Source organism: Oryzias latipes, chromosome 4, assembly GCF_002234675.1.
Source record: "Oryzias latipes chromosome 4, ASM223467v1".
Taxonomy (NCBI): Eukaryota; Metazoa; Chordata; class Actinopteri; order Beloniformes; family Adrianichthyidae; genus Oryzias; species Oryzias latipes.
Genome location: NC_019862.2, coordinates 13228050 through 13254457, shown reverse-complemented (window position 1 = coordinate 13254457; position 26408 = coordinate 13228050). Strand labels below are relative to the sequence as shown.

The following is a 26408-nucleotide window of genomic DNA, read 5'->3' as shown; positions in this document are numbered from 1 at the left end:
AGGCAGCAGATTTTCTGCTTTGCCTGATATTATTTAACAGCAGTATTTTTTTTAGTTAATATAACAGTAGATGTGTTGTTTTGACATTAAAGTCAACCAAAACATGGTAAAGTTGAATAATCTTAACCACATCTGACCACTGATAAGAAACTTGTGTTATATGCAACCAAATAAGAATTAAGCTGTAAAAAAAAAGAACTTTTTTGGGGGCTCTGAAAAAGTCACAATTCCTGACTGTACTTGAAAGCAGCTTTAGATGTTGGTAGATTGTACCATGAGGAGGGTTAATGGGAGGTTCCTGCCAAACTTGTAGAAAGTGGTACATTCCGCTGCACAAAATTAGTCTTACATCTTTGTGTTTATGAGCATGTAATTAGAGCTTGATTTGTAAATCATGGTATTTGTTAAGAAACTAAAAAAAGAAAAGTACATCTGTTTTTGGGTTTCTTTTGGAGTATAATAAGATGTTTAAAACCCCAGTTTTCAGAAAACTCGAAATAATGATATTTCACTTATAAAGGCATTAAACAGAAATTATTAGGTTTGTTTCCTTCAAAGGCCTGTGTTTTAAATAAAAAAAAAATTGTCTCCTTCTCATTCTTTAGTGAAACTAGCAATACCAGAAAAGTGGTCATCATGTTTGTTGTAAACATACCTTTATTTTGGCATTAACAAAGCTAAACTACTGCACACGAAAGATACCAGAGCCAAAATCTCATATGAGAAGGCAATTTACTTGCATCCAAATATAGAAACTGATGCAAGAGAATGAGTATGTTTCTGGATGGTGAAACAAAATGAGATGTGGGGTGTCTTCAGTGCAAACCAGAGTGAAAAACAAAAGCACGATGTGCCATAGTGTGGCATAGCAGATACAGGGAACCCTCCTTGCATCTTATGCCCAGATGTTTGCATTCCAAGTAAAAAATCAGCTTCTTTTGCAGAGCAAATGAGATTCATTACTGCTTGTTCAGTGACAGCCAGGCAGCGCTCACACATGCAGAAACATGCTGAATGCAGTTGCCTCTGTTTGCAGTGTTGTCTCCCGCTTTCACAGCACCCAGTACGGTTGCCAAGCAACTCACACAGGGACAACTGATAGGTCTAAAAAGAAGCACCTCAGTGTATTATAAGAAACAAACAACTTATGGTACATATCATTTTTCTCAATTAACTCAATTTTTGGACTATTGAAAGTGTTCAGTTTGTCAATCTATCTGTTTTTCTGCAAAAAGATCTAATCCTATTGATTTGCAAACTGGTCCAGTTTGTAGGAGCTCACGGTACATACTGAAAGTTATTGTAATGTTAGTTGTTCCAATATATTTCACCACAGGAACAGTGCCATAGATTATAGATTTGGTGCTGTCAAACTTTGTACAAAAAAAAAGATTTTCCAAAAAAGTATCAGGTGGTCAAAGTTTTTGCTGTTTTTTGTAGTTTCTGTGCCAAACAAACTAGACATGTTGTTATAGGACAAGATTTCTTCCTACAAAGACTAAAATGAAATGAACTAAGGATGTCTTATTTTTTTCCTTCTATCCATTAAATTTATTTTCTGGTTATTAGCCTCTTAGGGGCGTAAAATGGTTTAAAGTATTACAAAAGCATTTAAGTACTATTAAAAACTTTGGAATGTCTTTGTGAACATCCTGGCAAATGGTAATGTGGCTCAGAGGAACAAGATCTTCCTGAAAGCTCAACCTGTGTGTTTTCCTGGGGTTCTTACCTCCAGGGATGAAGGGTTTGCAAAGGGCTGCAGGGGCTGCAGGGACTGCATGGGCTCAGGAGGGTGGGGCTCTGGCAAGTGGGGGATAAACTGCAAGGCAAGACATGAATTAAAAACCCGACTGGGTGGTGGTGGAGAGCTTTGTTCCCGGGTAAGAGGTTATGGCGCCCGCCACTTTCTGGCGGCGTCCTCAGTTGATGGAAGGAGACTCCCCGATTTTAAGGGGGGGGGGGGGGGGGGGGGGGGGGGGGGGGGGGGGGCTGATTTCTGGAGGGTTTGGAGGCTTCGCAGCGTGGCCTCATCTGCTTCTCTGACAGCTCATATGTACATATTTACAACTCAAGTTTGGAAATTCTGAGAGGAAATTTCAACACCCGGCATGAAATAAGTGAATGTTTGTTTTGTCATCACACCGTTAGGTGTGCCAGATAGTTGTTGCAAGCTTCCTCCCCAAATCCCCACACTACCAGAGGAACCATGTTAAAGGAATAATAATGAATTCACATCATTAGCATCCTAATGCATGAATTTTACAACAAAATATGCATACTTAGCCACCCTAAAGTCTGTTTTGGACTGATGCTGACCCAGCATTGAGGCTTCTGCCAATTGATTTCTCTATTTGGATATAAGCTTTGCATTCTGGGCCCCAGAGTGCTCCTATTGTCTTGGTCCTGCCCAAGCTTCTCAGTCCTAAACGCTGCACTGACAGGAGCGGCACTAATGAATGTGTTGTCATAGTAATGGAGGAAGGACGGCAGGAAAAACAACTCCTTGCACAAAGACTCCTCTTTGCGTAGCGCTAGCTCGTAATTATACAACACATGGCTGCTGTCATTACATTTTTGTCAAATTTGAGTCCACAGCAATGCTTGGGGTGACTAATACAATGATTTCCTATCTTTACGTGCGCTCCAGTTCAGAGAAAATGTCAGACGGGCTCAGCGGTGACATTTTCACCTAGTTTTCGGATTTTCCTGGATTTTTTGGGAGGTGAAGGAGCAGATTTTCTCACAGTAGTCCAAATTCAAATATCTTCAAATATCAGGGAACCATGTCTCTGTCCGAGTGCATTCAAGGCGCACTTCTCTGCATTAAGTGAATCTGAATGCAAACAAGGGTCACTTCTGGAGTGTAATGCTGCAGTTCAGAACATCCATGCAGCTTTCATTAAAAGTTTAAACCTCTCCCAGCTCGCTGTATTTCTGCTCTGCTCCTGAGCAGGAACAGAGCGTCTAAAATGAAAGTGACATGAGAGCAGCGCATGCTCAGCCGCAGCCAATGCAGGCAGATGTATGGATCAGGGAATGAGGATGTAAGAAGGGAAGCTCCTACGCCTTATGGATCTGCATGTAGTGGGCACCGTGAATCCCCCTCCATATAAAGACAAAAGCTGCATTGTGGAGGAAGAGTGGGTGAATCCATGTGCTTTTAGAGGGAAACAAATCTGTCTAAACATGATGGACATGCTACAGCAGTGGCGGTGAAAGTTCTCATCCAACAAGGTTGCATTGTCTTGAAGTTGAGTCATAGCAACTGGAATTAAGATCTTCTTCCTTGAAATCTGTCACCACTCAGAAACGTTTCAAGGAAGAAGATTGTAAAGACCCACTCCAACGAAAATTGTGTTTTTGGTGTTTTAGCATGTTCTTGTGGCATTTTTCTCATGATGAAGGACATATATAAAGAGTATCTGAGTATTTCTATGTTCAAATCGTGAATCAGGAGCAGATTAAAAAATGCTGTTGGAAAAAGCTTTAAAATCTGCAGGCCACAAGCTCCCTGCGCCGCTCCAGTCTGATGGAAAGCTTCGATATTGCTCACCATTTTTGTTGTAATGTTGGCTTGGGGGTGTGAGAAGCGATTCCGGAGCATAATTAAAAGTAAAAGTCAAAATCAGAAATGCTTTTTTATTTTCAAAATGAAGCTGCATTTTTGACTCAAAATTAAAATGAAAAAGCAATCCTTCAAAATGCTTTTTCATTTTCTTCCTCAACACTGCTTATTCTGTCATCTAATTAAAATTATAAAGAAAATAGTATTGTAAATTGGTGTTGAAGTAGAAAAGGAAAAAGCATTTTGAAGGATTGATTTTTCCTTTTAATTTTCAGTCATTTGATGCAGCTTCATTTTGAAAATTAAAAAGCATTTCTGGTATTGACTTTTATTTTTTTATTATGCCATATAATCGCTTCCATATGTGAGCAGCTGTAAGCTAATGGGAGAGTGAATAAACAAAGGGATGATGGGAAGTGAGGTGGACGCTTACTCCGTCCAACAGTTCCATCCACAACTCAAAGGGGGATTTCTAATGAACTCCTGCGATCTGAAAAAAAACAATGTCCTAGAAAACCATACGGGGGGCAAAAGCGTCTTAATCGTGATTAAAAGACCACTGGGAATGCTTTTAAAATAGATTAGAAGATGATCAGAGTGGGACATTAAGTCCAGTTGCTATGATTCAACTGGAAGACTCCAACAGCAATGTGAAGGAGAGTAAATGTGGTTCATGCAGGGATCAGAGTGTGGAGAGACAACAAAAACAAACACTGCAAAAGATTATCAAGATAAACATTAGGGGCTGGAGCCTATCCTCAAAAAACTTTGACCTGACAAACAAAACAAAAAGAGAGAAAAGAAATAATTCCAGGATTTGCAACAGGTCCAGGCTTTGGTCAAAATAGCCCAATCTCCACATTTTATCAAGTGTGTGTAAACAAAAGTGTGTAAACACACTTTTTCTACATCCGCTTAAAGATTAATGGACAGGAAGACCGTTTTGACCCCTGGTTCCTGCTCCTGAAGCATCTGGAGGTAAACAGTCGAAGAGAAAATCTTCTCCAAACCACACTGCAGGATTTCACTTTCAAGCTTCACTCATTTTCACTTTAAGTCCCTCTTAGATTAACAATGTGTTTTCATAACTCAGAACTATAATGGATGAGGCAGAACCTCCAGTAGGAAATAAAGAAAAAAAAGCAGAACTTACTCCAGAGTCAGAGAGGGGATCTTCAGCTTATCTCTCCTGGACTTCATTCTGGAGGTTCAGCCTGGTTTAACACAGCGCGCCACAGCCTGTTCTGACAGCCGCTGTCCGCACACTCATCTCTGCGGCGAACTAAAAATACTGAGTTCCGTCTTTTAGCCTTAGACTCCAGTGGGAAACAGCAGCAGGCAGCGACACGCAGCTCCGGTTCCAGCGGCGGGGGAGGCGCTCCTCTGCGGGCAGATTTCGCTCGTCTTCCTTCCGCGCGGAGCTCCGGCGCGAGACTGAAAAGCAGCGAGCGAGCGCGCGAGTGAGCGCGCGAGCGGCGGGTCCCCGCTGACCCGCCATGTGATTGATGTGAAGGGAGGGATGAGGCAGAGAGAGGGGGGGGGGGGGGTCAGGGGAGGCGAGGGAAACATAGAACATTAAATAAATTCATGTAAAAACGCGCCACTCTTGTTTTGGTCTCATTCTGTCAATGCAAAACCAAAACAACACGACTCCCACATGAAAGTTTTCGCGTTTTATCTCCTAATGAATCACGATTTAAGCTGCAGGTTCAAAGGTGGCTCTTGAAAAGCGCTCGCACTCGTTTAAAAACTCTTACTTTCTCGTTTGAGGTAAGAGGAAATGAACTGTTGTTCACTTTCAACGAGGAAGCGCGCGCGAGAGCCAGCCTTCTCTCGCACGTGCCTGCAGGTACGTGTGCTTTGAAAGGCAGTCTGAGCTGCAGGTACGTGTCAGAACAGCGGGGGATGTCATTTTCACACTTTGTACCGCAGCTTCCACACCTGATCCTGGTTGCTAGGGAGCTGATGATGGTTTGCCTGGTTGCTAGGGAATGCGGTGTGACACCCGTGCAGCAACAGTTACCAACCAGGTATCTCCCTGGCTTACACCCATGACTCTGAGGACCATCTTCATCTTTAAATCGGCATAGATGGGATTTGCGCCTTTCTCCATGACATCACTGTGGTTTTCACAATTTTCATACTTACATTTTAGTTGCAGGGCTTCAGAAAAACTTGAATGTGTCCCCATCAGTTCTTTTAGGACTGTCTGTGACAGTAAAATGCAAATTGAACCACTACACTTGACTGGAAGAAAGGGGCTTATGAGCATCTTTGACTTATCTAGGAGTTAAACGATTAATCTTAATAATGATTCGATTCCTATCATAATTTGTGGTTGCTGATCCGGTTCATAGTCGATCCGATTTGGTCCGATTCCGTGACATAAAATCAATCCAGAACATCTTTAGCCAAAAATTCAACCAGCGTGTGTCTCAGAGATAAACACTGAAGAGTGCAGGTGAAGTTTTCCAGATTCCTTGTATAATAATCAAGAGTAAATTAAATATGTGTGCAAACAAACAAGTAAACAAGAATTAATGGCAAATCCATTTTAGTTTCAAGTTCAGCCCACTGTTGTTTCTCCACATCCAAATAACAGTAAACACATATTGGGCTGTAATGACGGCGTGATTATTTTATGCAGCCATCACATGTCTGTTGTCTGCTGTGGTGACACTTGATCGGCTTTTATATAATAGTAGAATAAATCTATGGTGCTTCAATTCATATGGTATTTATCAATATCAATGTAATCCACTCGTTTCCTTTTGAAACAATAATATAACAGTGTGACCGATTCAATTAATAACTTGCCTCAGACAGATTGATCTGGTTGGATCACATAGGGTTATAAATCAATTCATCAGTCAAGCTGAATAATTGTTACAATTGTTATACTTTCATTTTATTTGTGGTATTTCATAAACTGACTTGCAGAAAGGGGCTCGTGAGCATCTTTGACTTATAAAAGCCCTGTTTAGCAGATGAATAAAAGCCATCATCATTGAGTTTGTTTTTTCTTTTTTTGTTGTGCCAACGGATCTGACTCTTCAGCAGATGTGAATGCAGTTTCTATTTTTCCATGTGCAGGAGGGATGCAGAACTCTCTCACATGAATTTAGCTTAAATTAAAGTCAGCTTTCTGTGAAAATCCTTGATTTTCATAGAAAGCTTGGTGGTATTTTCCGCAAACCTGCATCTGGATGTGCTTTTGAGTGGTGGGTGGGGCATGGTGGTATGGGAATCCCATTTTCAAATGACTTGCTTTAATACCGGCGCCTTTAATAAAAAAAAAAAGAGAGCCCATATCTTAGTTACCATAGCAATAAGGGCTTTCCTGCTCCTCTCTTCCCATCTGCCTGTTTGCTCTCTCCCACCTCTGCTGTGAGATGGAGCTTAGGTAAATGCTTTAACAAGCATTGCTCTGCAGCAATGTCAGATTGGGAGCATTACATCATCTTTTGTTTTGTCTGCTGTGCTAGTCCACCGTTGAAAATGAGTTTGAATTGCAGTCAAAACTGTGACAAATGCAAACACGTTTCCAAATTTTCCCATATTGCAGGCTTGAAATTCATGTAAAATATTCTCAACTTTCTACAGACATCTAGAGGAAAGTGCTTGTAAACTGACAATTCACATATGCTGATGGGGATTCATCTGATGCTTGGTAGTGTAGAAAATTGTGTTTTTTAGTAAATGCATGTTTATGTTCAAGAAAAGACAATTCCAGCCTAATTAAATATCAACTTTACATGCACAATGATTAAGAAATGTTATGATTTAAATAAAAAATGCAATGCATGCAAGCATCACAAATAATGAAATTCCAGTTTAAAGTGCATCAACAATACAATTGGAATAATTGAGTAGAAGATTTTAAATGTTGTTGTCATTAAAAACAGGTTTCTAAAAGACCAGCATGCAGAAATAATTAATTATTCTGTGTTGGATGGGAAAAAACAGAAGACATGGATTGTAATCTGTGCAAGTGTAACTCGTGACTGAGAGAAAAACATGAGAGGTGTGTGGCATCACGTGTCAAGTCAATTTCCTGTTACAATTCAGTCCACAAGAGGGCGCAGGTCTACAATGTTGAGACTGGAAAACCCTGTTTGCGCCCAAATCTCTTCTTTAGTGTGTCAGAAGTCTTCCCTCAATAGGGCCACATGACAGACTGGCTGCATGTTCAGGGTGTATCCTGCTTTTGCTTTGAAGCAGCTGCAAGAATTACAGCTAGAAGCTGCATCTTAAGGCTAAACATTTTGACATGTTTTTTATTCCATATTATGTAGAAAGCAGGGGAAATATTCAAATAAAATGGAAAAACAGTGCTTGCTTACACTTAAAAGCTTCACTGAAAATAAAACTTAAGCTAAAAAAATGCATGTAGGATGAATTTAAAAAAAGCACAAAAAGATTTGAACTTCAAACACTCATGGCTGCAAGGCAGCAGTTCTTGCCGCAACCCCTTGGTGGAAAACTAAATCTCCTGATTTCCATATTAAATAGCTGAAGCTTCAAAATATTGTTATCTACTTTAAAATGTAAACAAACAATCAAATGGTAATCCTGAGAACCTTTATTTTAGTCTGGTTACTGTGGCATAAATCTATGTTTTTTTTAAATAATCACAAACTGGAAAAAAAATGGAGTGTGACTCCTCAATAAAGCCCCTTTTATAGAAAAAAAAACAACAAAAAACCACACTCTCTTGAAAATTCAATTTCTCTTGGTTGTGCAACAACACGCCCCTGCTTGTAAGCATAACAAGTGTTTCCCCCCAAAGCTGAGTCTAGACCTTTAGTAGGAGCTGGGTGGTCTTCAGTCACGTTTATGTGGTGATGCTGAAACCAAACATTCAACCAAGAGAATCCCCCCAACTTCCTCTCCTGTGGTGAAAGTGTTACTGATTTTGACTGGTGTTTTTAGCATAAATAGCTACAGGCATGAATATGCAGATAAACACATTTTTTTCATGACTTTACACTTTATGATCAGCTCTAATGAATTTTTTTTTCCTATTCACTGGAGTCATGTACGTCAGAGAGGATTAAAACTACTGTTAAAAACACCCATAAATTGTGTTTTTCTTAAAAAACAAACAAAATTTGTGAGCTGAGAATTATTTATTGCTAAATAATGGGAAATGTTATCATTTTTTATGTTATGTTTTTATGTTTAAATCCATGTTTTTTTGTTTTTAAAGTATCACTGGGAAGTCACATCACTGACCAGTATGTTTGTTATCTTGACTGACTTCTCCAACTGACATGAACATAGTTAAATAGTCAATGTCAGGGTCAGAGGAGCATGAAAAAAAGTTCACTAGTGGACTTAAAGAGTCCAGGTCTCAAACCCTTTGAGAAATATTTGCACGTGCCGGAGACGACATGACCCATCTCTCAGGTACTCATCAGTCAAACAAAAACCAAGATTTTGGTCAAAAGTTCATGCAGAATTGTGTGGATTTTGATCTTAACAAGAGTTTGCAACCTGAGGCTCCGAAGCTCATACGGCTCTTTTACTCCTCCAGTGTGGCTCTTTGGCTTAGAAGAAAAATGCTAACAATTTTAATAAATATAAGGGGTTTGTCAATTAAGTTTAGTTTTTTAAACTGAAATGATCTTACATAAATAAAAATTAACTCAAATTTGTTTTTTGTTTTTTAACCACTGCTGACATGACACTAAATCAAGAGGCATTAAGAACTTTGCCATTTCTCCAAAATGAACACATCAGATAACTAAGCTAAATTATGGTAAAAGAGTTAGATCTATTGTCAGAGTGGTGTATTTTTAGAATGGGTTTAAACTCATAATATTGTTGTATGTCTAGTTGCTGTTCAGAGCCAAAGTCCTTAAAGTATGATTGCAGGTAAATCTACTGTATCGAGATCTTATTTGACGCAGGATGTATTTTATTTTGAAAGGAACTTGTAGGGGCTGCAGTCAAAAGTAATGATATAGACATATAACACTTTTATAATTCAATTATTTTTCATCTTTAAAAACTAAATTTTATCGGTGAATGGCTTAAAGGCCACGAAGCATAAATAAAGCTTGTTTTTATTGTTTCTTACATGCAGGTATTTGCACCAACATGCAAAATTTAATCTTTTCATCTTTGATTTCCTGAAATTGTGGTATGGCAGCACGACTGGTTTAAGATAACTCTTTTGCAGCCTGACTTTGCAAGATGCAATGTGCTTTAGTTTTGTCTTTGCAAACGTGGAGACTAACCACTGGGATTTAAGATGTCCAAAAAATATAAGCAACTATATTTGCTTTTGGGCTTTACAGCTGACTGACATCTACATACAGATCCAACCCTGCATGTTCAAATCGATTAAACTATCAGCTTCAGCTTCCTATTGTCCATATCACTCACTGTTGGCGGTTAACAGCACAAACATTGCAGTAAATAATGGTTGCGTCATTAGTGAATCATGTTTTTTAAAATATTCCACTTTGCACGATAATCTAATTCTATGCAGTTCTAGTCTGACACATATGAGGAGAGATGCTGTTCCCTTTACCTTTTAAGAGCAGTTTTTTTGTAGTGTTGCGAAATAAGTGGAAGTTGCATTAGTTAATTTGTGCATTCAAGGGTTAAACTCACTGATTCAGAATTTCTCTGAAAAATAATATTTTAAAAAGTAAACCAGGTAAAACAAACAAAAAAAAAGCTTTTTCCTGTAACATGCTTTTTTTTCAAGCTTAGTGAAATGATTCAACAAAGTCTTTTTTCTTCTTCTTTTGTTTGTGTTTTAAGAGCATGGCAAAAACCCTGCTTGAACTGCAGATGTAATTGTATGAACAAAAATAAAAAAATACTAAAAGCATTGCAGATTCAAGAGCAATTTCTGCCAAAAACGAAGCTAACCCAGTGTATGTGCAGAGGCTTTGTATCTTCAGTGGCTTCATGCAAAGGAAAAGGTTTGCTCCTCTGAGTGTGCACGCATCTTGTGAGTGAAAGCCTCTTCAGCTGTGCTCCTCACTGTCATCACCACATGTCCATGAACCTTTTTTGAAGTCTTCCGCTACAGGAGGCGTTTGTGAGACTGAAGGCAGATAAATGAGTGTGTGTGCAAGTTCCTGTCTGCAGTTTCCTCCTGTCACACTCTAAATCTGACACTTATCCTTAAAAATCTCAAAGTACTGCTCAAGTAAGCAAAAACAGATACAATTCAAGACTTGAGAGGCTTTTAAGACAAACAGATTAGCAGAAAAATCTCTACAATGGTTTGTGATTTCTTCATCAAACTAACAGGGTTGGTTTTAATCGTCACGGCTCACACGGTTTTGAATGGTAAGATGTTTTCTATACTTGACTTTGAAAATTAGAAAGTTTTGTTCTTATTCTTTAGCCTGTACAACTTCAGATCCTTCCAAACATTTTAATGTTTTATTTGATTACACATGGTGCAAGACCAAATGACACTTGTGAAAGCTGCGAGTTGTTGGTTCAGAAGAGCTAAGAGTATTAGCTTTAAACTCAGTTTTACTATACTGAGATTGTTTTGTAATTTGGGTTTTTATTACTTCAGAATATTTAAGTTGGTGTGTAACAATTCGTTTGAACAAAAATTCAATTCATATCATAATTTGTGCCTGTTGATTTGTTTCATAGTCTGTATTAGTTCATTTTAAACGATCCGATTCAATCCGATTCACTGACCTAAAATCGATCCAGTACATCTCTAGCCAAAATTTCAACCAGTGTGTTTCATAGAGATAAATACCTGGTACTGACAAGTTTAGGTGAAGTTTTCCAGATTTCTCGTATTTCTCAAAAGATAATGAAGTGTAAATTAAATATGTGAACAAACAAGCAAATAAACACGAATTAATGGCAAATTTATTCACAATTTAGTTTCATAAAGTTCCGCCAACTGTTGTTGTTTTTTTTGGCATCAAAATAGTATGCATTCGTATTGTTTTAACTGAAACTCAGTGTGTTTGGGACTTTAGGACACAATGATTTTGAGTGCTTTAACTCTCATATCATCCTTTGGGTTTGGTAAATACATTTTTTGCTACAAACAAAAAACTTTGTGCAGTGCAGTGGTTAGCAGTCTTAGATCACAGCAAGAAGGGCCATAGTTCAAGTCCTGGCTGGGGGACCTGAAACAGAATACCAAAGGGGGACCTTCCTGTGTGAAGTTTGCATGTTCTCACCATGCATGTGTGGCTTTTCTCCGAGGACATTGGCTTCCTCCCACCATCCAAAAACCATGCTTCATAGGTTAATTGGTTACTCTAAATTGTCCATAAATATGAGTGTGCATGGGTGATTTGTGGCACTGTAAGACTGGTAACCTGTCCAAGATGTCCCCTGCCTTCACCCACAAGTGGCCCCGGCAGCCCCGTGACCCCAAAAGGGACAAAACTGGCTTAGAAGATGACTGAATTCTTACCTCTTATTAATTCCTCTTTCTCAACAAAACTGATGGTCATCATGAGACCAAAAAAGAAAATCAAATTTTTACAAGACTTTTATTTAGAAAATTTTACAAAAAGAAATGTTTTGCCGGTGACTGCATACTGAATTTCTGCTGCCTTAATTTTTCTTGAATTAAAAAAAGGGAGACATTTATTTGTGAAGAGCTTTTTGTTTCCAGTTTTATTGCTTTCGTTTGTGCAAAAGAGTGTCATCACATTCTTAACCCCTCATGTGTCTTTTGTTTTCTTGCAGACTCGAGCCACACAGAAGTTGTTGGGATGCTTGACAAGGATGTGACTCTTCAGTTTAAATTTAACAAACGCAAATGTAACATCACAACGAACAGCAAATTTGGAGTTTATACAACAGGGGAAAAAAAGATCTCAGAATATCCACACTCCAAATGCTTTAGAATTAACCCTGGAAATAATACTGTTTCATACCATATCACAAACCTGAGTATGAATCATAGCAACATTTATTGGATTTCTTCGTTTGATGACCTCCTGTCTCGAAATTGCAGCAACAGGGTGAAACTGATTATTAAGGAGAACAATAACACCTCAGGTGAGGACATTCTTTGTGGTTAAAGGTAAAAAAAAGTAAAAACTTTATGAACTTTTCAGCTTCGTATTTTTCACACATTCGGAAAAATGTCACCACAAATGGTTTTAGTCATTGATTATTTCCAGCGATGTTCGTAACTTTACAGAAACAAAATCACATCAAATAATTTCCTCTGTGCTGTACACTCACTCACTGCCTGTTACAACCGTGGTAGAACAGAATATTTTCATCGTTTGTTTTTTTTTTGCATGGATGAGTAATTGTTTTGAACATTTTCTTTTAACTCCCACAGTTCCTCCGGTAACGACAGACCACAAAGAACCTCCAAGCAGTGGAAGTTCCAGTTTCTTTTCCTCTCATGTCGTCATGCTCCTCGTGGTTACGCCAGTGGCCCTGTTTGCTGCTGTGCTGCCATTCTCCATCTGCTGTCTCTTGAGAACCAGAGGTAAATAAAAGTCCACAACAATAACTTTTTTTTTTACCATTAATTAGAACTTTAACTGATATTATAAAAGTGAGAAAATGAAATCTTAAGTAAATCTGAACTAAAGTGACCAAAACTTTCAAATAAAAAAAACAAGGAAATTGAAATTATAGTTAAAAAGCAGCACTTCCTGTTTAATTTAGGAAGAACAGACATGTAAATGACCTTGACTCTTCAAAGAAAGACATGGATGAAAAGAAAGCTAATGTTTATTTGATGGAAAATATTTGCAGCTGTGTGGTGATGTGCACCAAAATGCAAACCATATTGCAGTTTCGTATCCTTTTAATGCCTGTGATGAGTCACATTTTTTGCAAATAAATTCCTCCTTCGCAACATGCAAATGTAGCCTCAAATACTATCAAAGAAAGAAAAATGGAAAAGGAAAAAACCATTACTCAGGCTATTGTTTTTGCCAAATGAGTTTTCAGTCTTCTTGAGGCAACCTCTCCTGTCCTACGTTTAGAAGGATCACCAAAGCTTTGAAATGACCTCAGAAAACACATCTAGCAGTTGCCTGCATGCACATCCAGCGGCACACTTATGCTGACTGGGCGGTCTTTAAACAAATAATAATTGCTCATACTTTAGCAAGCATCAGCGTTTTGTTGTTTCCGTTCCTAAATAGTCAAAGTTTTCCATTTTTGTATAAAACAATCTAACTGAAAAAGTTCAACTTAACAAAATTAATAAAACATAAATTTAATTGTATACATTTTGACCAATGCAACAAGAATAAACAATCAACACGGTTTTGTTGAACCTTGCCTTTTAATCATTTATTTGAAACAAAATGTCTTTATTTAGGTAGATTAAATTTTTTTTGAGAATGTTTAACACATTTCCTGATATAACACATCAGCTTCTTTGCAAATACAAATGAACTTTTACACAGTTCATTTAGATACTTATGATAAAAGTAGATATTTTGTGTCTTGAATGCAAAAAACTGCTGCACTTTTCTACTGAGATAAGAAAAAAAAGGTCACATTCAGACGGCAATGAGTCAGAAAAAGGTCTTGAAAGTTAACACTGTTAACTACTTTATTAATTTTTATTTTCTAAAGCTGTAGCAGAGGATATGATCAAAATCAGAAGTTCTTCAATGCACTTTTTGGAAAAAGAAAAGGTTTTTGGGTATTCCTCTAACTACTTATTAGACTGAGTTAAAAAACAACAACAATTGAAATTGAATAGGTAAATAAGCACAGAGCAGGATTGAATCAACATCTTATAAATGCAGCTCTTATCAGCACTGTCCAGCAAAACTGTCCATTAAGCTGAGCAGTTGCATATGAGTGGGTGAAAATATCACCTTAAAGGACCATTGGAGACCATATAACTTGACTTAATTAAAAGTTTAACATACAACCAAAATCAAATTATTTTATAAGTCTGAAAAAAAAGTTAAAACATGACAAAAGGAATCAAATTTATGCAGTCATCGAGTTGATTTTATTCTCTTTAGACCTAAAAAAAACAGCATTTTAGGGCGAAAAAATCATTTCAAAGGCAGATTTTGTCTCCATTCTGGCCTTTTCCTTTCTCAGACATAACACTGAAATCTTTTTTTCCTTTGATCACATAATTCTAAGATATTTATGTGTTTTTGCTTTTGTGTTTGTCATACTGGGACTTAAAGAAAGGAAATTGGCTGAAATCTATTTTTAATTTTAACTTTAGATTGATTTAATGAGAAGATCCTTTAAATGCTGTAGCTTACAATTTGGATACAGACTAATAATATGAAAGTTATCCTGTCACAACTTTTTTGCCTTACAAATGTAGACATTTGAAAATTTGTTAAGTAGATATTTAGACATCAATAATGTATTCCATCCAACACAAGTTGTAAAAGTTTCTCAGAAATTAGATAAAAACTCCTGACATCAGCACCTTTTTTTTTTTAAATTGCATAAAAATTGAGTTAATGTGTCCCCTTTTCTCCTTTCTGCAGACCAGGGGGACGACGAACCTCAAAGACTTTCAAATCCTACCATGCAGGTACAAACACATTTCCTTGGACACAAACGAACATAAAACCCAGACTCCAAAAACACTTTCTGTCTTTACAGGAAGTGATAGAAGATTATTCATCTCTGCCTGGACCTTCTGTGATCTACAGCGTCCTGGACTTCCCTAAGAGACCTCCTACAGTGGTGGAGTTTGATCCCAATGACACAGAGTACGCTCACGTCAGCTACCCCCCAGACCAAAGACAAGACTCTCACAGACCTAAAAGCAAACCTGACTCGACTTGGTGTCATATGTGATTGCTGGATTCCTTGTGAAGTTGATGAAAATATTTATTTTTGATTATTTCAGGGTGAAGTTGGGTTGTAGTTTATTGTTGCACAAAGATATTGTTCTAGGCAGGTATGTCACTTTTGTGTAAAGCTGTTAGAACACAGAAATTCGAAAGTTTCAATCAAATAACAGACTGCATGGGCAAAAGGACAATCAATATCTGCTTTTTGCTTTTCTTTTCTTTTCTAACCCTGTAACATTTTCTGTTATTTTAGAAAAGTTTCCGACGTGTCCATACTATCGTTTTGTGATTTAAATAATCCAGCACAGGAATGACTAAGCCTTTCAGTAAGACTTGGCAGGATTAGATTCAGGAAATTTGGTTCATTGGACAGCAACTTTATCAGAAATTAACACGAAACTATTAATGAGCATGTCACATGGAAAAACTACAGGGAGTCAGGCAGATTTGTTACTTTATGGATTTTAAAAACTTAACGGGTTTTCATTGCAGCTTACTCTAATTTAGAAAAAACAAATACACGTTTAGTTATTTTTCTTTTTCTAGATCAGAGAGGAAGATGAGCAGACCTGTTAAAAGAGACATGTGCGTGCTAAAAACATTGCTATTACATTGACTGTTTATAATAAACATAAACTTTATGTTTGTATAGAAATTGCTATTCTTTTCAGTTGGAATCTTACGATCAGAAGAGGAGTTACTTTTTTCCTTTTGTTATCAGCAAAACATCTTTGTTGGTTATTCGCCTTATAGTTTGGCCAGGGGTGCAACTTATGCTCAGGAGTGACTTATATATGAGTTTTTTGTTCTTTACCATGCATTTTATGGTTGCTGCGACTTATGGCTGAAGAATAGGGTATTCTTTTTTAAAGCATGTTAAAATCAGGCAGAAACAGTGGATACAGTAACTGATGTGAAGGTTTTTGTGCTCCCTTACAACAACAAAATACATCACAAAGCTGGATTTGCCAGGCAGCTACTTTTAAAATCAAGAAGTGTTTTGACTGACCTGTAGACTAACGAGACAAACTGTTATAGAGAAAAAAAATCCTGTCTATTTAAAAAAAAAATGATTGGACCTTTAAATAGACTGATTCCATGAGAGCAAATGAAATGAAATTAGACGAGAGTCGAACGTTGATTAAGGTGACATATAGGTAATCAGTTATTTTGTTAAAGTAATTAATTTTTAGTGCATAACTGAAAGGTCGAGCATGCTCCATTAAAGAGTGTTTGGATCTTTGGTTTTCAGACTTTCTGTCTTCTGGTTCACCACCCAAACCGATGCTCAGAGAATTCACACAGTTTGATTTGGGGAATTAAATGCTGATGTTTTCTGAATCTACACAAAAACACAGGAGATTTACTCAAACACAAAATATCAAACACTATATCTCACTGTCATTGTTTCTTACACGGTCATGAAAGTTCTCCGTTTAATGGTGCTCACCAAGATCTTTGACAGACATCTAAAAAAAAAAGAACCGGAATCGAGTTCTCATTTTAATCAATTGGGGTGTGAAGCAATATATGAGATATATGTGTGCAGCAAAGCAATCAGGTCCAGGAAGTTGCTTGCTGCTCAAGAGGATGAGCAGCCAACCAAGGAAGCTCGACTGGTGTGTGGTTTTTTCATTGGCATGCAACCAAACACCAACTCAAGACTTTTTTTTTTAAACCACTGTAATTAATTTGACATGGACCTTCATATATTGCTTTTTTCTGTCAGCTGTTAATTTTAATAAAACTGCTGACTAAAAAAGAATTTCTCAGGGGTATAAAAAAGGTGGCAGATGTTAAATGAGAAAAATGTGTTTGTCAGATTTTTATTGTCTGTTTTCATATTATTTTTCTGACTGTTAAATAAAGCTGCTGTTTTATTTAATGAAGCTGTGTTTTTTTATTTACCATAAATTATTTTTTTGTTTATTTTTAAATGTATTCAATCAAAATATTTTCATCAATTTATGGTATTTATGTAATTTGGCACCATAGTTAATTTTCAAGGGGGGAATTCTAGTTGCTCTAGGTCAATAGGGCTCCAAAGAGTTCAAAATCAGCTGCAAATCTGTAATTTTATTAGTTTTCTGTGTATTTTGCATCCATGTTTTTTTTACAACATAGTTGCACGTAACTATAGAACCTTTTGAATCCTGCAAAATCAACATACAGTAAACACAACGCTGAAATTAATGACGTCTATCTATCACAGAGAGGGTGACATAATAGCGTAAAAAAAGCTTGAAACTACGGAGCCCGTGTCCTGACATTAAGATATAAAAATATATCTTGTTCCCACAGATTAATATCTTGTTCCCACAGGTTATTATGTCGTTCGCACGAAATACTATTCCGTTCCCACAAGATACTATTCCGTTCCCACAAGATACTATTGCGTTCCCTCAAAATACTATTCCGTTCCCTCGAAATGATTAACTCGTGCGAACGCAATAATTATGTCGTTCGAACGCAATAATTAATCCGTTCGAACGCAATAATTATTCACGTCATAAGTCATTCACGCGGATATGCTCTCTGTACGCCGGCAAAACTAAGCCGCTTTCAGCGGTAACTTCCGTGTCTCTGTGACCCATATTCGTTCAAAAAAGGAACATGAAAAACAAAAATGATCACTTTATTACCGTCTCAATGAATATAAGAAAAATATCAAAAGATTTATGATAACTAGGCTGCTTTGTCATATGATAGCTCCTGCTAGGCTACTACTAGCTCCGCCGCAGAACTCTTTGATGTATGCCGGCATTTGGGCAACTGGCTGGTCTGTTGTCAGACAGCTGATATTGTAGTTTAGGGTCGAATAGGAATAATAATATTCAGGACTTGTCTTTTATTAACTTTAGCAGTCAGTATCTTTACATTCGAAGCCTATTAGGCTACATGCTAACTGACTAGCCGATCATTTCCTGTTATTAATTTACGTCATAGATTTACAGCAGATACCTTCACATTTCTCTCTGTGTGTGTCTCATTACATTGCATTGAAGACACGGAGGATGTTTAGAGAACAGATTTATTTATTTTAAAAAGCACAGAAGCATCCATCGTATTCACGTTCTCATCATCTGGTACGCCTTCAGTCATCTTGCTGCAAAAGCCGCTCCCTGCCGCTACTTCCGTGTCTCTGTGAGCATTCAATAGGGGTAAAAATAAAAGCAAGAATGGTCGATCTGTTATTTTCTCGATGAAAATCTGAAAAATATCATATTAAGCTGGATGCTTCGCCTAAAGCACTTACCTTTAGCTTGTAGCATAACAACAATAGCAGTACGTCCCGTTTCCCAGGGTGCTTTGCTGCCAATCACTGGCCAATCACCGTGTCCCTGTGACCAAGGTCTAACAACAAGACCAATGATTGGCCAGTGATTGGCAGCAAAGCACCCTGGGAAACGGGACGTACTGCTATTGTTGTTATGTTACAAGCTAAAGGTAAGTGCTTTAGGCGAAGCATCCAGCTTAATATGATATTTTTCAGATTTTCATCGAGAAAATAACAGATCGACCATTCTTGCTTTTATTTTTACCCCTATTGAATGCTCACAGAGACACGGAAGTAGCGGCAGGGAGCGGCTTTTGCAGCAAGATGCGTACCAGATCATCATGTGAATGAACGTGAATACGATGGATGCTTTTGTGCTTTTTGAAATAAATAAATCTGTTCTCTAAACATCCTCCGTGTCTTCAATGCGATGTAATGAGACACACACAGAGAGAAATGTGAAGGTATCTGCTGTAAATCTATGACGTAAATTAATAACAGGAAATGATCGGCTAGTCAGTTAGCATGTAGCCTAATAGGCTTCGAATGTAAAGATACTGACTGCTAAAGTTAATAAAAGACAAGTCCTGAATATTATTATTGCTATTCGACCCTAAACTACAATATCAGCTGTCTGACAACAGACCAGCCAGTTGCCCATATGCCGGCATACATGATCAGAGAGCTCTGCGGCGGAGCTAGTAGTAGCCTAGCAGGAGCTATCGTATGACAAAGCAGCCTAGTTATCATAAATCTTTTGATATTTTTCTTATATTCATTGAGACGGTAATAAAGTGATCATTTTTGTTTTTCATGTTCCTTTTTTGAACGAATATGGGTCACAGAGACACGGAAGTTACCGCTGAAAGCGGCTTAGTTTTGCCGGCGTACAGAGAGCATATCCGCGTGAATGACTTATGACGTGAATAATTATTGCGTTCGAACAGGTCAATTATTGCGTTCGAACGACATAATTATTGCGTTCGCACGAGTTAATCATTTCGAGGGAACGGAATAGTATTTTGAGGGAACGCAATAGTATCTTGTGGGAACAGAATAGTATCTTGTGGGAACGGAATAGTATTTCGTGCGAACGACATAATAACCTGTGGGAACAAGATATTAATCTGTGGGAACAAGATATATTTTTATATCTTAATGTCAGGACACGGGCTCCGTATGAAACTGTTTCAATAGCTTACACTTTTTGCAAAGGTAATTTGTTGCAAAATCAACTTTTTAGTAACCAAACTACACACATTTAGGTAGCATTAGCAAGTATGGTGGAGCTTTACAGTCAGAACTGTGTTAAAATGTACTAACACCTGTTTTTGATGCTATTGGTCTGACAGTAAAGTAGTTTTTAACACCCAAAAGTATAAAGATACCATAAACATTTTAAATTACACTAAATGAGCTTTAATTGGGTTTAATTCAGCAATCTGGACAAAATAGGCATAAAAAATAAGAATGAGGAGTACAGAAGACAAATGGAAAACGAAAACACATTATTGGATAAGTTTAGAGAGTTATTAGAATTTCTGATCCAGGTCAGTGCATTTTTGGCACGTTCCCACATAACCCTCTCCCCAGAATTAGCAAGCAAAAATAATTTCTAACAAACATTTTCCAAACCAATATATTGAACTGTGTAGTTGCAACAGAGCAGATGCATTTGTGTCAGCTCAGCATCTCCTGAGCAAAGGCCTGCAGAGATAATCACTGAAAGCTGCGGCCGCCCACCCACCTCTTTGAGGTAAACATGCCTTCTGCTTCACTGCACGTTTGCTGCTGCACTCAGCGTCACAAACAAATGATGTATCTGCACGGTGCACTGTGCGCATCCAAACGCCCACCTACATTATATCATTTCTTGTAGATATTGCAATTTAAAAAAAATGAGCTTCAGAAGATCTTCATTCCGGCAGCACATGGACGTTAATTGAGCTATGCATTTTACACATTAATAAAGCAAATTCAGAGAATGTTTTACATTGTACTACTTCATTATTGACAGGTCATGTCCATTGTGGAAGCAAACGTTTTTCAAAGCTAAACTTTATCCGTTTGCTGAAGAAATTCTGTGTTGACATAATTTTCTTCTCCAGAAGGAAAGGATAATAATGAAATACTAAGTTTTAATTTTACCATGCATCATCTCATGTGAATTGATGAGCTTTTTTTATACAGAAAGTATGTTCTAGAAAACAGTGGGTTTTTTTAAACATTTTTCTCTAAAAGCTGCATAATCATGATTAACCCTTGTGCTACCTCTGATGACCCCACCCTTACATTGACATGACAAAGGTGGATAAAGGTGGAAAGATTTCATGTAATCCATGGACACCAGTGAAGATCACAAATCATTGAAGAAAAAAGGTTCAGAGCACTGTTTAGTGGGTCTAGATGACCCCAACTACCAATGTTAAAGTGCCTAGGATACCACAAGGGTTACAAGACCACTGGGAACGTTTAAAACAGATCAAATGATGATTGAAGTGAGACTTTAAAAACATTTTAAACAACACTATTTGTTTGCTTGTATCACAAAATGGGCAGACAGCTGGTTGCAAGTGCAGCAGGTTTATTATTAGCACAGCTAAAAGTCCACAAAGCTAAATTAGGGTCAGGCAGGCAGAGGTCAACAACCAGCATCAGAGAAGCAATTAGAGTGGTCAGGATCCATGCGAGAGTCGGGGCAGGCAGCAGGCAAACAGAGCTTAAACAGGGTCAGAAAATCAGAAGCCCGCTCAGTAATGCAGGCAGAGCAGCGCATACAATACTTCACTCTAAGCAAAGCTCTGTGCAGTGCTTAAGTGTCATGTGATTGATTTGCAAACGAGATTCAGGTGAGCGGGATCCAGAAAGTGAGCAGTGGGGTTGCTGGGAGATGTAGTGCTCTAGCACTCCGGAAACGCCTCCTGCCAGTGACCGGGTGGAGGTTACAGAGCTCTGACTCCTGACTCCTGACAGCTTGCACAGTTAGGACAGGTTTTTTGTTGAACTTTATCCTTTATTAAAAAATCAACCATAATGTTTCTATTTTAAAGTGCAAACAATTAAATGTTTGTTCTGCCCATCAAATATTGAAGAAAGTTAGATTCATTAGATGACTGTGAAATATACAACCCTTTTTTTCCTTATCATGACTAATATTTCTGATAAATTACAATAAATTATAGACTTAAAAAAAACGAAGTAATGTTAAAATAAAAATAATAATTCTAACATCCAGTGGATAATGCAGTCATTTTTTGGACACACACGTCGTTTGTGTGTTCTGGTGTCCCCCACTTTTGTATGGCAAAACCACACAGTTTCAAACTTCATGAAACAATCAATCAAATCCTACCAGGTTACTCACTTAATTACAAGCTAGCTGAGTTAGCTCGCAGAAATAAACAGAAAACTACAAAAACATTTTCCAACTTCTTATAGATACCTTAGCATTTGCAGCTAATGTCCTAACTTCCAGCTGTCAATCATTCCCCAAATGCCTGTCTCTGAATATGTCCCCCTGTCTAAAATCAGTATCCCTTTAAACATTCATACATAAATATGAAAATAAAAACAGGTAATTTTTGTTGTAAGCAATGGAGGAAATGGTTGTGATAGCAAATCAGCCAACTGGCACAGACTCAAGTGGTTCTAATGAGATCCTCATGGCTGAGCTGAGTACTGTATAATGGTGAGGACAGAGCGGAGTCAAAAGGCCAACCTCTTAATAAACAAGTCAAGTTTGATTAATTCAATAGTTCTTTGCTTAAGAGAACAACCAGCTGGAATCTCTTTAAAATGCATTTTAGTTGGGATCTTCCTCTGAACGATGGTGAATACCACTGTCATTTGTGACACTCATGGTGTTGAACTACAAGGCTTGAGGTTTATTTTTTCCTCCTGGTTTTTCAGAAATCCCTGCCCCACCTGCTGCTGATCACCTGGTGTGTTTGTCCAATTACAAGCTGCAAAGGCAGAGGGTGTTGGAAAACCAGCAGGACACCAGCCAGATTGCAGTCTGACACCTCTATTAGTCTACCCTCAGCTGCTTCATAATAGAATAGAATAGAATAAAATAGAATAGAATAGAATAGAATAACCCTTCATTAATCCAAAGAAGAAGAAATTAATCCGACACTGAAATTGGTTTCAGTACAACCTAAAGCAATGACGGCATTTCTGCCTGCATTAAGGATATTTCCTGGAACTTGAAGCAGGAAGAATGCTACGTGAAGACACTATGGTATCCAAGAGCATTAGCATGACGCTATGCAGCTGTGTCTTAGCAGTGAAGCAGAAAATGAATGGAGCAATGACAATTAACTAGTAAAAAAATGAGCATCACATCCATTTTCTACACATGATTTATTTAAACGTGGTACCAACTGGATGATAATAATCAATCTCAGAATCATCAACCATATTAAGGCCTTACGGTCATAAAAAATAAAATGACATCTAAAGAAAAATTATGGTCAAAAAGTTTAAATCCATTCTTTAGAATTTGACAGGAAAGTGGTGTACCTGTATTAAACTTCAGATCAAGGCTTTGTTGGGATTTGGGCCAGTAACTCATTGCTGTAAAGCAACAATGGCAATCACATTAAAGCACCAATAAGCACCACTGTATTTTATCCCAACTTAATGTTTTTTTCTTTTTTTAAGTGAGTTTTCGCATAGGAATTTTTCAAAAGATTTATCTAGACGTTTTTCAAGTTGGTAACATTTCATTCTTTTTGCTTCTTAGCCAAAATATTTGGGCTAATTTAGAATTAAGAAAGCTTCTTGGATAAGAGATGGGAAGTGACATCTTCAAGTTAAAGTAATAAGTCCAGAAGAAAAAAAATGTAACCACCCTGGATAAATGAGAGTCTTTACAAATATGTTATCTCCAAGAGTGATTTACCATAATTACTCACTTTTCAAACTAGATCATATGCATTTCTTACCATGTTTTCTCATTTTCGGCCATATTTTGTCAAACTATTCAAATTTGGTTTTAATTCCCACAAACTTTCTGTCTTTGTAAAGCATTTTGAATGACCTTTGTTTATAAAGGTTGCTGTACAATTAAAGTTTAATGAGGAAGAAACTACAAGAAAAAGCATCCACATTCCAAAACAGAGTTTACATCAGCAAATCACATATCTTGAGTAACACACAGAAGTTGGGGTCTCATAAGTTCACGTTACTTTAAATGATTTGCTAGTTGACACAAACCAGGCTGAAACCAGTTTGGTGTTGGAAGAAAAGCACGCACACAAACACTCGATGGTGTAAATTTTGGTGAAACTCGTATCTCTGTTGTGTTGACTCATAGGTGTGAAATTAACATAGATCCTGTTTTCAGCTTCACGTTAGCAGAAAGCGCAAAAACCACCTGAGTCTAAAAATGGAGAAGTTTCACGAGTCGAATACGGGAATCTCACGCATCTGACTTTATTTTTTCCTTGCATTGGTTTAAATATCTGATACACCCCTTGATCAGAATTTGCTCTCATGAACTGAAAGCGTGAGGAGCAGATCAGTGTGGTAACACAGACTGTTAAAAACCACATCTTTCCTCATGCATGGGTCTGTCCTCTTTTTAACTTTGTAAAGCAGGTATTAATCAATGAAAATGAAAGAGAACATTCAAAATTCTCTCTCTTTTTTTTTTTTTTTTAGCAATCAGCACTTAATAAATTCTTAGTTTGAATTTTGGATCATTAGTTCCAGGCACACTGTACCTTGAGAAACATGAGTTTTGCTTTTGGTTTTTGGTTTTGAATGCATGACAGACATAGTAACGTATGGATTTTTAATGGGGTTTTGGCAAATATAACTGAATAAAAATGGCTGACGAGATGACCCCAACGGCCCAGAACACTATAAAGAGAGTGCGGATGGATTGATATTAGGATTCTAGCAGTGGTTTTATTGTACTTCCTGGTCTGTTATCTGGAATAACCTACCTAGGTTCACCTGAACTGCAAGGCAGACCAAAATATAAGAGTTTTGGTTCACTTTCGTGCAAAGGCTGGTGTCGTTTGGTGAGAATGTCAATGCAGATTATCCAGCAAACCCAAGAGAAGAAGTGACAAATGTGACATTTCAAGTAAAAAAGAAAAACGGCGCTCACAGCTTATATCTGCAGGAGTGCGAGTCACATAGAGGTTGGAACGTGTCTTGTCATGGTGTTGTAGGAAAATAATGGCACTAATGAGTTAGTATTTTTTCTGGACAGCAACTGTTTTGAGCAGCTGTTGTTTCTATTTGGCCACTTTAAGTCAACAAATTTGGAGCTCTGAAAGTGACAAAACTGTGACAAAATCTTATTTAAATTAAATCTGAAAAGATGCCACCACTTAACTGAACCCTTTAGTTCTGGTCATTAATGAATTTTGTTGTGCTGTTCAGTCCCTGACCCAGAGTTAGGGTCTCACCTATACATGACCTGATGTTTTCAGTGGAAATAGACAGACTTACTGATTTTTCTCCCCCTTGAAGACTATTTCTGATCAGGATCATGATCTATCTACCTTATGATGAAACACACTGCATTCTGGAAGCCCCGTTATCAGTTCCATTTTACAGTTTGCCTCTGCAGCCAGTCAAATGGAAAATGAATCTTGCAGATGGAACCAAAGTGGAAACATATACTCACAGGCTCTCATCTAAATGGAGGCATTTATTGTTTTATGGAACAGAACCTGGTAACAAAATCTGCTCAACGTTGCTGTGAATTGAATCTTTAGAGGTGGAGAATTAAAGAATTAAAATCTTGCTTTTACATTGTTTTTTTCCACTTGCATCTGTTCTCCATTACACACTTCTTACCTTTTTGTTAGTCTTTATTAACCATTTGTCTTACAATAACAAAAAAAAAATGTTATTCTGCATATTGTGGCTTTTTTATGTCCAGAATGTTATTGTACAGAAGAAAAAATGCTAAACTTTCACATCAGTAGTATAGAAACCTAAAAGTAATCCCACACTTTATTTAAGTCAAGTGAATATTTGGGTTTATCTATGTTCAAAACAGTCAAATTTAACTGTATTACAGTTTTTCTCCATTGGTTTGGCTTATTTCTTGAAACAGAAATTACATTCTCATAACAACATAGACAAACCTCCAAACCACTTGGCAATTGTTCACAACAGAATTGCATTTCTCATTAATCTCATCAAATTGCAAATGTCTTAGCACCGTGTTTTTCAACCAGTGTGCCGCGGCACACTAGTGTGCCGTGGGAGATGGTCAGGTGTGCCGTGGAAAATTGCCCTCAATAACTGATCTGAAAACATTTTCCATCTCCAGGATATAAGTTCTTTGTTCATCCAAACAGGCCTGATAAAACACTGAGTAGTTAGGAATATGAAAGATAGTAAAATACTTTTTTCTTTCTGTTTATTTGATTAAATTAAATACATTTTGATAAGAATGACGGTACCGTAGCGTCAGCTGTTTTCGGAAAAGTCATGCCCCTTTAACTGTCTCCACCAATCATTCTTGGAGGCTTAATCACTCTGATTGGTCATCAGTCTGACCAATCAGAAGTGGTTAAAATCTTCACTTCCTTGTTCTGATTCTGCTCATAAAGTTGCTTAGTTCCTACAAAAGTACCAGCTAAAGCTCATATTTAGTGGTGTAGCTTTCCACAGAATGTGGTATCAGACCGTCGAACAAGTGAACAAAACAATGAAGCTCAGAGACGCTAATCTGTTTGCATTCGGCGGCTGTTTGCACTACATCTCTCATGATGCATTGGGTTAAAGTGACAGCGTCTCAGCGCACAATGAGTCTTTTTTTGACGTCTTGAAA

At 37.5% G+C, this 26408-nt stretch overlaps 2 protein-coding genes across 4 annotated transcripts in view; one reads left to right on the top strand and one right to left on the bottom strand.

Annotated features, from left to right (window-relative positions):
* mast3 (microtubule associated serine/threonine kinase 3) overlaps positions 1–5011 on the bottom strand; it is a 32604-nt gene extending 27593 nt beyond the window's left edge. For 2 of the 3 annotated variants that reach the window (XM_023954235.1, XM_023954236.1), the window contains exons 1-2: positions 4719–5011; positions 1730–1819 (exon numbers count right to left, since the gene is read on the bottom strand). In XM_023954235.1, coding sequence (XP_023810003.1) covers positions 1730–1819; positions 4719–4765 — 137 coding nt within the window. In that variant the 5' untranslated portion in view covers positions 4766–5011. The remainder of the gene's footprint in view (positions 1–1729; positions 1820–4718) is intronic. The other variant, XM_023954238.1, reaches the window with a different exon arrangement.
* A 5625-nt stretch (positions 5012–10636) lies between these two features.
* On the top strand, positions 10637–17203 carry LOC105353938. Its single transcript, XM_011474093.3, has 5 exons — positions 10637–10876; positions 12263–12577; positions 12870–13022; positions 15019–15065; positions 15137–17203. Exons 1-5 carry the CDS (start codon positions 10807–10809, stop codon positions 15332–15334), a joined length of 783 nt encoding a protein of 260 aa, XP_011472395.1. The 5' UTR covers positions 10637–10806; the 3' UTR covers positions 15335–17203.
* The last annotated feature ends 9205 nt before the right edge of the window (positions 17204–26408 follow it).